At 43.7% G+C, this 12328-nt stretch overlaps 1 protein-coding gene across 1 annotated transcript in view; it reads right to left on the bottom strand.

The window, feature by feature from the left end:
• LOC122561910 (galanin receptor 2a-like) overlaps positions 1–3670 on the bottom strand; it is a 17717-nt gene extending 14047 nt beyond the window's left edge. Inside the window, exon 1 of the mRNA XM_043714237.1 lies at positions 3289–3670. Within this exon, the coding sequence (XP_043570172.1) occupies positions 3289–3641 (353 nt within the window). The 5' untranslated portion in view covers positions 3642–3670. The remainder of the gene's footprint in view (positions 1–3288) is intronic.
• Between the last annotated feature and the right edge of the window lie 8658 nt (positions 3671–12328).

The following is a 12328-nucleotide window of genomic DNA, read 5'->3' on the forward strand; positions in this document are numbered from 1 at the left end:
TTGATTTCAGCAACCTGCTGAAATACAAGCGAGCTCACACTGGTGAAAGGCCATTCACCTGCTCTGAATGCGGGAACGGGTACACTCCATTAACACGCTGAGACACCAGCGAATTAACATTTGCAAGGGGGCATTTATATGTTCCATTTTTGGAAAAGGATGCACTTAAATCTTCCATTCTGCTAATACACCAATGGGTTACAAGTGAAAAGAAAACGTTTCAATGTCCAGAGTATGGGAAGTGCTTTATATGTTCCCAGGAACTGAACTCCCATCAACGTGTTCACATTGATGAGAAACCATTCATGTGCTCTCACTGTGGGACTGACTTCCCACTGTGTATCGACACAATTTAACTGCTGCATCTCCTCAAGCAGTGATTAAACTTCTCAAGGACTTCCTTTGCAGTGAAACACAGTCAGTAATTCTGAATGCATCAAATAAATTTTTAATACACATCAAGCTTGAATAACGAAGAAAATGCCCAAGAACAGAGTGCAAATGCATAATGCATTTCCACTAGTCTCCTCTCATTGGAGAGAAATTGGGGAAAACTGTATATGTGATGTGATTGATACTTGAGCAATTAAAACCCAGTTCAATTAAAGAGGCTATTCACATCCAATGAAGTAAATGCCAGCTGATAGAATGAACACAGTTCATTTCTGGATGCAATAACAGCAGGATACAATCACATTTGACCTCATTGGAATGCGTGTGCCACCGTCGATATGCAGACCATAGGAGCTGTTCTCTTCATTAGAGACAGAAGTGACTGGTGGTGATTTAACCAGTGGGCTCGGAGACCTCAGGCAACGGAAGAGGTTGAAAAGGACAGTTGCTTATGGTACTCTCAAACCGTTGATGGGAACGGAACCCATGCTGTCAGCATCACACTACTTTACAAACAAGCAACCCAGCCAACTGAGCTAAACCAATACCTCCTCACTGGTGTGTCACATGTTCGGATGAATTCTTGAATCCATTGCTACACATGGTGTAGGTGAACGGCCTCCACCCACAAGACCTTCACTGTCGTTTCATCAAAGCATTGTTACGCCTGAAGCTCTTCTCACAGTCAGAGCATTTACATTTTCTCGCAATGGTATGAACAAGCCCATATCTGCTGAGATTGGAGAACCATTTGAATCCCTTTCCACACAAGGGGCAAGTGTTTGTCACTAATCTGAATAATCTGTGCTCACTGAGTACAGATGACCACGTGAATAGCTTCCGATACTCTGTTGAGGTGTATGGTCTCCATCCAGTGTTTATCAAGTTTTTGCATCTGAATCTTTACTGATTTCATATACCTCTTCTCAAGGACAGAGCAGAAGGATGTACACGCTCCAGTTTCAATTCGACTGGTTGACATTAGAGTGGATAGTAGAGGTCATCCCTCCCCAAACGGAGCGGAAAAGCTTCTCTCCCAGTGACGAAGACATATGTGCGATATTAGGCTGGATTCCCTAGTGAAAACTTGCCCACTCATGGAACAGCTGAACGAGTTCTCGCCCATGGGAATAACTTGATCTTGAATTCAGACCTCTGAATTTCAGATCTGAGAAAATCTTAAAGATTTTTCCCCACAACCAGAGGAAAGGTCTCTTGTCAGTTTAACCCCACAGATGTCACACGAGGCTGAATGACAGAGTAAATCCCTTTCCACACATGGAGCACGTCAGCAGTCTATCCTCAGAATATCTGTGTCGCTGAGATTTCAGCTGCTCTGAGCAGCTGTGATCCTTCGCACAATCCAGAAATCTCCATGTTGCTGATCTCCTTATGTATCTCCAAGTCCGATGATCTGATGAATCCTTGCCCTTAAACACAACAAAGGTATGGCTTCTCTTCAGATCTTTTAAAGAATGTTAATTGGATTATGTGAAATAATTTCTGCAGTCATTGCACTGGAACACTCACAATGTAGAGTGTCTGTGCGTGAGCATATGTGTGTGTTTGCATGTGTGTGTGTTTGCATGTGTATGTGTGTTTGCATATGTGTGTCTATGCATGCATGTGTGTGTCTGTGTTTGCGTGTGTGTGTGTGTGTGTGTCTGTCTGTGTGCATGTGTATGTGTGTCTCTCTCTCTGTATGTGTGTGTGTGTGTCTGTCTCTCTCTCTCTCTCTGTGGGTGGGGGAGGTGCAGCATTTCTGCCTGTCAGGCAGATTCTCCTGCATTCTGTCCCATCCCAGGACTTGTTGATCACTGCAGGGGTGTTCAGGATATCATTCCAGAGTTTGAGAATCTGTCTGCTCCTCCTTCCACCCATTCCCATTCCCATAGGGGAAAAGCACTCGGCTGAAGATACCAAGCAAACGGGAGTGATTTAGGAAGCAGGGTATGACCTTTTCAAGCAGCTTCCTGTATTTTGGAAGGTGCTGTCACACTCTCATATTCAATTGCCTCCTGGATCTGCTTCTTTCAGCTTTCCTCTGAATCGCTGACATTGCAGAATAACCTCCTGAAAATCGTTCATCTCCAAAACCACCCTCTGTACTGTCCTGCTTGTAACTGATTCTGAGGTTAAACAAACCTCTGGATGGACAAAGCTGAGAGATTCCACTCCAACTGGTTTCTTCAGCGTGTTCACAGGAGGCCTTTCTCCCCACACACTGTTCCTGATAGCCCTAACCCTGTTGGCAGGAGATATTGTGAAAGCATAGGCTGACGTTAGAGATGGATCACTGCTCAGCAGCAAGACAGAAACACAAGAGAGAGACACTGGGCCAACTCACACAGCCCCTGTTCTTACAAAGTTAAAAATCACACAACACCAGGTTATAGTCCAACAGGTTTAATTGGAAGCACTAGCTTTCAAAGCACAACCACCTGATGAAGGAGCGTCGCTCCGAAAGCTAGTGCTTCCAAATAAACCTGTCGGACTATAACCTGGTGTTGTGTGATTTTCAACTTTGTACACTCCAGTCCAACACCGGCATCTCCACATTGTGACTACCCCTGTTCCTACAGATTGCAACATGATACTCACTCTTGATCAGATCCAGGAACACAATAACCAAACCGAGGGGGAAATTAGTGACTTTCAATCCTGTCAATGGCTCCTTCCTGAATTCCACTCAGGGTCACAGAGTGTCACAGTCCTAGTCCCAATCCCAGATTTAATCCCAGACTCAGGGTCAATCCCATTTCTAATCCTGTCCCCTCCTAATTAGATACCTTATACTACCCGGTTTGAAAAGCCCCCTCACCCTCCGAGTGCCCATCCCTACCCTGATTGAAGAGTGCCCTGCTCCAGCCCCTGCCCAGGTGGTGTTGGACCCACCTGTCGACGGAGACTGCGGCCAAGGTGAAGCTGCTGGCGTAGACGGTCAGGTAGATGAAGAAATGGACGAGCTTGCACATGAAGGAGCCGAAGACCCAGGAATCCAGGGTGTAGATGGTGCCCTGGAAGGGCACACAGCACAGGATGAAACAGAGGTCGGCAATGCCCAGGTTCAGGATGAACAGGTTGGTGGTGTTGCTGGTCATCTGGCCATTCCGAAGGAGCACAGCTAGGACCAGGCTGTTGCCCACTGTACCCAGCAGGAAGATTAGACAGAAGACCAGAGGCACGATGACCCTCTCGGGTCTCCCCTCCCAGCCTTGGCAGGAGCTGCAGCTCTGGCTTATATTCATCTCGGTCGCTGGCAGCTGCCCAGACCCAGCTCCTCTCTCCCCCACTCTTCTCTCTCTCTCTCTCCCCCCCCCACCTGCGCTCTCCCCCTCTTTCCCTCTCCCTCCTCTCCTATCCCTCCCTCTCTCTCTCTCTCCCTTTCTCTGTCTACCCCCCCACTGCTGCCTTTTTAAAACTTCCTCTCTCTCCCTCTCCCTCTCTCTCCCCCTCTCTCACTTCCTCTCTGCTGCCTTTCTCTCTCTCTCTCCCTCTCCCTCTCTCCCACTTTCTGCTGCCTTTTTAAAGCTGCCTATCTCTCTCTGGCTTGTTACCAAGACGACACGAGTGAGACTCGCTTCCTCAGTTGCTGCTGTCCACCTCCCCCGTCCCCAGTGCCAGTGGAGATGCTGAGGGAATGAATGGCAGGGACGGGCTGCAACAATAAATTAAAGGAACCCAGTTCCTGAGGGAGAGGCCACCACTGAACATAGTTTGGAGGCTAATGCCTGCAGAAAGTGAGATGATCACTGTTGAGCGTGGCTATGTGTCTTCCTATGTGTGTGAGTATGTTTCTGTGTTCCTTTGTCTGTCTGTTCCATATAACTTTGTGTGTATATACCCCAGTATTTGTGTGTTACCCTGTATGTATGTATGTGTCTCTGTCTGTGTGTGTTCCTGTGTGTGTGTGTTTTGTGTACAATCCCCTGTATTTGTGTGTTCCTCTGTCTGTGTTCCCCTGTATTTGTGTGTTCCTCTGTCTGTGTTTGTGTGTGTGCATGTGTGCGAGAATGTGCCTCTTTATGACTGAGTCTGTGTGGATAGTCCAGGGACCTGCGCTAATGTTCACATTTGTTGTAGTCACATGCACAACATTCATGCCTCTGACTTAGAAAGTTGGATCTAGGGCTTCTTGTGGTGCAGTGGTAGCCTCCCTACCCCTGACCCAGGAGGCCTGGGTTCTGGTTTCGCCTGTTCTAAAGATGTTTAATAACATCTCAGAACATATTGATAAGGAAATCATCTGGTGCTGCAGGTCCCACCCTGAACAACTGAGCCCAACGTATTGCGTAGCAGTCACTGTGCTGCCTGGGACCCTGAGAGCTCTGGCCCTATCAGGTGGCTGGAAAAGATCCCACCGCACAGCAGGACTTTGAACAAGGTAAGGAGCTTCCAAAGAAGAGTCATTTTGGACTCAAAACATTAATTCTGTTTTCTCTCTCCACAGATGTTGCCAGTTTCTCCAGCACTTTCTGTTCTTATTTCAGGTTTGCAGCAACTGCAATATTTTTACTGTTCCATCAGTTGTAGGGGAGCCATCCATGGTGGCTTGACTAATAGCTATCATCTAAAACAAAAATAAAAGCTCAGCAGTCAGACAGCATCTGCAGAGAGAGAGAGAAAAAAAAAAAGAGTTAATGTTTCAAGTCGAGTATGAGTCTTCTTTACAGCACATATGATCTCATCATGGTCTGACTGCTATTTGTGGGAGCTTGCTGTGCGCCAATTTGCCTCTGAATTTCCTACTTTGCAACACCGACTACACATCATTGGCTGTACAACATCTGGGATGTCCTGAGGTTACGCTGTGAAATGGAAACAGGGTTTGTTGGTGTTAGTTTAGCGGAGTCTGTCCAACTGTCCTGACAATCCTTCCTGGCCAATTCAAAATCATTTAACATGACAACACAGGAGGCTACTTGTGCAAGCTCCCAGTGCTGGTTCTTTGAAGAGTCACATCGCGGTCTTTCTTTCCCCAATGTCTTTACCCTCTCCCAGTGTTTATCCAGTATTCTGTTGACAGCTACCATTGAATCCACCCTTGCAGACAGTACAATCTACACCAGAGCAACTCGCCATATTCAAGCAAAACTACCTTCCTTTCAAGTTATTTCTGTCAATCGTCTAAATCTGTGTTCGCTGGTTACAGTTGTTTGACCAGAAGCAACCATTTCGTTTCATTTATCCTGGCTAACAGTGCTCTGGATTCACCTTTTCCATGCAATTATATCGTACTTCTTTCTAAAAACTCGATTATAGGCAACAGTAGAATAAATTACTCTTGAAACACAGAAAGTTTTCATTTAGGTTCAAAGCAATGAACCAAAGTTGTGGAATTTAACCCAACAGTGAACTGAGATTGAAGTCTGGGATGAACATTACAAGAAGTGCTATAGGAAGGATATTATTAAACTGGAGAGTGCATCTGTGTGTATGTCTGTGTGAGTCTGTGTGTGGGTGAGTGGTGGCGTATAGCAGTCGTGGTCTGAAGGACAAGACTGAGGGGATTGTGGGGTAAGGACAGACAGATTCTGAAGGGCACCACCTAACCTGGAAAAGGACCAAAAAGCAACCTTTAACTGGCCAATAATATTCTCACCCATCCCGTAAAATTGTGACCAGCTCCATGTTGGGCCATTAGACAGTGAGGTGGCAACTTGAGGAATACCCCCTCCCTCATAGTGGGAAACCTGCTGGGTGGGGATCTGAAAATTCTGCCTTGTGTTCGTGCCTTTGGCTATAAATCAGATGTGTCTGATTTATATCTGGGTCATTTTCCGATGTTACTGTATCCCTTTATATTTGGACATGTAGGTTTTCTATCCTTCATTCCAATGACCTTTAGCTTGATTCATGTGGAATAGACAACATAGCTTCATGTCAGTGAAACAAGAAATTTATGACAAAACTGGCCTTTCAATAGAAATGGTGTAGAAGAGGGGAAAAGGCAGGGGTTAGCACTAGGGAATGGGCCCAATGGCCTCATCCTGCACTGTGACTTTTCTGTGCTGAATATTGATTTATTGGGAGGTTACAACTTTGCAAGTGTTGAAGGTGAAGACACCACTTAATTATCATTCACGGTTTGTCTGTGAATGAATGGGTTCACTGTGGACCTCAGCCCCATGTTGTCAGTGCCTGATAATTGCAAAAATGCCAAATGAGGAACTGTTCCGGAGTGAAATCAGGAGGTACATCTTCACACTAATGGCAGTGGACAGCTAGAACTGTCAGCCGTCAAAACCTGTTGAAATTCCTGAGACCCAGATTGATGCAGTTTTGTTTGGGAAGAATATCAAAGGATCTGGAGCAACAGTTGTGTAATTGGGCCTAAGATATAGGTCCGCCATTTGTTAATTGATTAGTGAAACAGGCTGAAGGACCTCCTTCTGTATCTTTTGCCACATTACCAGCCTAAGTGTGAATGTACAAGACAAGGATCAATGCAATGTGATTTACCTTGTGATGCCAATGACAATCTAGAACTAAATAAATTACACCAAGGTAAAGGGATAATATGATGGAAAGTGCAGCAGGGAATGGAAGTGAATCCTGCTCTCCAGATCCCACTGTCTCCCCTGCCCCTAGTGCTCAAACATCTGAGACTCAAGATTCAATGTGTTGACAGGCCAGGAGGAGGATCATCCTCAATTAAAGGAACAGCAAATGACAATGATTGGAGCCAACATTAACACCACTCATTCAAAGAAGAGAAGCTGCAAGCTGCTCTTTGTTCACTGTGGAAGTTATTCAGTATGATCACTGTTGCAATCTCACTTCCAACGCAAGGCCTGGAACAGAGTTTACAGCTTCATTCATCCATTAATTCATGAATGGAACCAACCTTCCCATACTCCCAATGTCTGATCATAAACTTCCAATGGTGAGTTCATTGCATTTCTTCCATTGATCAGGTTGGCCAGGCACAGGCACTCATTGGTTAGAAGCACCAGCCCCAGGGCAGATGTGATCATGAGAAATAGATACACCTAGGACAGAGACAGCACAGTGTTAGATACAGAGTTAGCTTCCGTCTAGATTTTTAGCCTGAAGGTAAAGCCTCTCTACACTGTCCCACATCAAACACTCCCAGGACAGGGACAGCACAGGATTAGATACAGCATAAAGCTGCCTCTACACTGTCCTCCCGTCAAACACTCCCCAGACAGGGACAGCACACGGTTCAATACAGAGTAAAGCTGCCTCTACACTGTCCTCCCGTCAAACACTCCCAGGACAGGGACAGCATGGGGTTAGATACAGAGTAAAGCTCTGTCTACACCGTCTTCATTCAACACTCCCAGGACCTATACAGCCATGATATTAGACACAGAGTAAGGCTTCATCCACACCATTCCCACCAAATACTCCTGGGATAGGGACAGCATGGGGTTTAGCTGCAGAATAGGACTACACTGTCTCATCACTCACAGGACAGATTCAGCTCAGGGTTGGATATAAAGTAAAACGCTGTCTACACTGTCCCCACCAAACATTCCCAAGGCAAGTACAATATGAGTTCTTGAATTATAAGTTCCCTTTTAACTAGGAGAAAGTGAGGACTGCTAATGCTGGAGATCGGAGCTGAAAAATGTGTTGCTGGAAAAGCGCAGCAGGTCAGGCAACATCCAAGGAGCAGGAGAATCGACGTTTCGGGCATAAGCCCTTCTTCAGGCCTGAAGAAGGTCTCATGCCCGAAACGTCGATTCTCCTGCTCCTTGGATGCTGCCTGACCTGCTGCGCTTTTCCAGCAACACATTTTTCAGCTCCCTTTTTAATAGTCCAGCATCACTCCAGGGTAGGTACGTCATGATATCAAACCATTGTTTTATTCCAACAAACAATTTTACGTTATTTTGTTGAATGTTTGGTGAACTATATTGTTAATCCTGTTTGTGATACACACTGACTAAAGGCAGGTGATGGGTGAAATGTGCAATGTGATTTGGGCATTCATTCATTGGGCATCAAGTGTTTGGTTGGTCTGAGGCATAAGGCAAAGCTCAGTAGAAATGCAGTAGTGTGTGAGAACAGACAGCTTTCAGTGTGTGTACGTGATAATAAACATCCCTCTCTCAGAGACCCTGATTCAATCAGAGTGAAACACCAGGGGGCTGGCATTAGAATGTTAATAAGCTAATAGGTATCGACCCATGAGAATTTCACCTGACTTGGACAGGAGATGGTTAAATAACATCTTTTGAAGCTATACCATTGAAATGGGTTAAACCAGTCTTCGCTGGCTTTGATATGTACAAAAAGTGTAAAAGGAGCTTCCTTACGTACAGAAACTGTCAAGGTTTTAATTATTGCTCAGAAAAAACAATTTTGGTGAAATGTTTCGCAGAAATATGAATAGAGGGGAGAACCAATATTTATACTCTGTTAGGGAGGAATGCTGATTGCTTATAGGTTAGATACAGAGTAAAACTCCTGTGCACTATTCTATTTCACTTACAGTACAGGTACATATTGAATCCAATGTTTCCTCTCATTATTTTTTCCCACTGTGTGGACCTTTGAGGACTGTGCATACCAGCAGCTTCTGGAAGCAGAAGCCAATGCCAATTAGAACTTCTTAGTGACTTGCAACTGTGCAACCTCACAGCTTGGAGGGAACACTGATCAAGGCATGTTCAGACTGACAATTGCCATAAATACCAGTCTAATGTCACATTTAGCCACATCATGTAAAATGTGAAAACAAACACAATGGAAATTATACTGTCAATGAAAGAAATGTAAAGGGTATTATATAATATTTTGTGTGGGTGTGAGAAATACTTTTGGTATACTTTTGGGCTTTTATCTGTACATGTGAGTTGATGCACAAAGTATTACTAAGGTCTGATATAATTATTTTGCTCTTGAAACTCACAGTCATTTCTCCCCTCATCAAATTTCTTTTTCTGTTTCGACTTGTGTCATACAATGGCCAGTCCACTGGAAGAGACATTAGGAACAGCAAAGCAACACTAAAGCAGTAGTAACAGACATAACAGGAATATACAGTGAAGCTTGTGAGATTTATTAAGGACAATGGCCATGGTTTTTATAAGAAAGAGGGTGGGTTAAACATAATGTGAATGTAGGCACCTTACTGATAGATGCAGGTAACATTGTAATTTGAGATCAGGAAATGGTAGAAGATGAGAATAAAATACCAGAAATACAGCTAAAATTAAACAGAAACCAAGGGAGAGGATGTAACTCGATTCAATATAAGTTTTAAAAAGCTGAGGGATAGATTGATCTTGTTAAATGTTGACAGATCTCCAGGATTTGATGATTCTGGCCCATGATGTTAATGGAGGAAATTGGCCATGTTCTTCCTAAATTTTAAATAAAGGAATTACCCCTTGGGTTAGAAAATTATCAATGTCACTCAATTTTGGGAATGGTAGAAGAAATAAACTAGAAAACTAAAAACCTGTTAGCAGTGGGGAGATAGTCGAATCGATTATTAGAGTCAGAGTGACTCGGTATACAGACAGGTACAGCAAATGAGAATTGGTACAGGATAAATCAGGTCTAACAAACCTAGTTGATTTAGTTTCAGAGGGTAACCAACATACTAGACAAGAGAGGCATTCAGGAATATTCCACACAACAGCCTGTTAACTAAAACAATTTTACATTTATTTGGCTAAGTCTGAGTTGCATCAGAGGGTTTTTTCCATGAGTCAAAGCAAGTTTTCTCACAATATCTTAGCAAATTCACCACATTAATTACTAACACCACCCCTATGGTACCCTCACATCCAAATCTACCCTGTCTTCACGTGCCATTCCCAGAACAACTCACGGCTCACTGTCTACCTGCTGAAAGACCATCATTCCTTGCAGCTATGCCATCTTTGAAAGCTGGCTGTTCATCCAGACCAGCACTGACATTCTGAAGCTGCCCTGCTTGCTGACAGACAGATTCTCAACATAAACACTTGACCCTTCGAACCTGTTCCAATAAAATTGTGGCTAATCTGATTTTAACCTCACTTCTACATCCTTGCACACTCCTGATGATCTTTCATTGATAAACAAGAATCTATCACCACCTTAAAATATTTAAAGATTCTCATTTGAGAAAGGGAAATTCCAAAGACTCACAACCCTCTGAGCCTAAAAAGTTCCTCATCTCTGTTTTAAATAGTAGATCACTTCTTTTTAAACTATTGACACCTAGTTCTAGATTCTCCAACAAAGGGAAGCATTCTTTCAACATCCACCTGGTCAAGTCCACTCAGGATTTTATGTTTCAATTAAGTCACCTCTGACTCCTCTAAACTCCAGAGGATACAGACCCAGCCTGTCTAACCTTTCCTCATAAGGAATATTCCAGGCATTAGTCTAGCAAACCTTCTCTCAAGCATTAACATCCTTCTGTAAATACACTGACCAATGCTGTACACAGTACTCCAGACACGGTCTCACCAATGCCCTGTATAACTGAAGCATACCCTCCCTACCCCTCACAATAACCAGAATATCCGATTAGTCTTTCTGATTACTTGCTGTACCTGCACACTAACTTTCTGTGATTCATGCACCAGGAGATTTCTTTCCATCTCAAAGCTCTGCAACCTCTCATCATTTCGATAATATGCTTCTTTATTATTCTTTCTGCCAAAATGGACTGTTACCCACTTATCTTCCATATGCCAGATCTTTGCCCAATCACTAACCTATCAATATATTTTTGCAAACTCCTTTTATCTTCCTCACAACTCACTTTCCTACCTATCTTTGTGACATCAGCAAATTTAGCTCCATACTTCCAATCACCGAATAATTTCTAAAAATTGCAAAGAGTTACTTTCAAAACTAACCACTTAGTTGCTCTCCATGCTGGGAGCTTTCCCACACAGGTTTTTCCAAAGTCAGCTGCGAATTTGGCTGTTTGTTCATTTTTCTTAAGATGCATTCCAACGTCCAGAGATACTTAAAACCAAACAGCAGAGGCAGACAGCTGTGCAAGTTTACTGCTGGGTCAGACAGCTGTGCGGGTTCACCGCTGGGTCAGACAGCTGTGCGGGTTCACCGCTGGGTCAGACAGCTGTGCAGGTTTATTTCTCCATTTGTTTTACTTCCTTCACTGTCTTTGTCTCTCTTCCCCTTTTTAAAGAGCTGCTGTTTTGACCTTTTCTTTTCCCATATCTCCTTATAAACAGAAATTACTGCTTCTAAAATTTAAGGAAATCAGCTCCAACACTGAAAATACTGCAAAAAAAAGGGACATTTCCTACAGTCACAATATTTCTTATTCTCCATCTTGGATTACGCAGAATCATCTGGGCCAATGTGCCGAGGAGTGGCAGATGGAGTTCAATTTAGATAAATGTGAGGTGCTGCATTTTGGAAAGGCAAATCAGGGCAGGACTTAGTACTTAATAGTAAGGTTTTTGAGAGTTTTGCCAAACAAAGAGACCTTGGAGCGCAGGTTCATAGATTCTTAAAATTGGATTTGTAGGTAGTGAAAAAGGCATTTGGTACGCTCACCTTTACTGGTCAGTGCATTGAATATAGGAGTTGGGCGGTCATGTTGCAATTACACAGGACATTGATTATGCCACTTTTGGAATACTGTGTGCAATTATGGTCTCCCTGATATAGGAAGGATGTTGTGAAATTTGAAAGTGTTCAGAAAAGATTACAAGGATATTGCCAGGGTTAGAGGATTTGAGCTATCAGGAGAGGCTGAATAAGATTAGATTAGATTAGATTACATAAACTGGGATTATTTTACCTGGAGCATCAGAGGCTGAGGGGTGACCTTATAGAAGTTTATAAAATCATGAGGGGCATCGATAGGAGAATAGCCAAGTCTTTTCCCCAGGGTGTGGGAGTCCAAAAACTAGAGGGCATGTGTTTAAGTTGAGAAAGATTTAAAAGGGATGTAAAGGGCAACTTTTTCATGCAGAGGGTGGTGTGTGTA

This window comes from Chiloscyllium plagiosum, chromosome 24 (assembly GCF_004010195.1).
Source record: "Chiloscyllium plagiosum isolate BGI_BamShark_2017 chromosome 24, ASM401019v2, whole genome shotgun sequence".
NCBI classification, from domain to species: Eukaryota; Metazoa; Chordata; class Chondrichthyes; order Orectolobiformes; family Hemiscylliidae; genus Chiloscyllium; species Chiloscyllium plagiosum.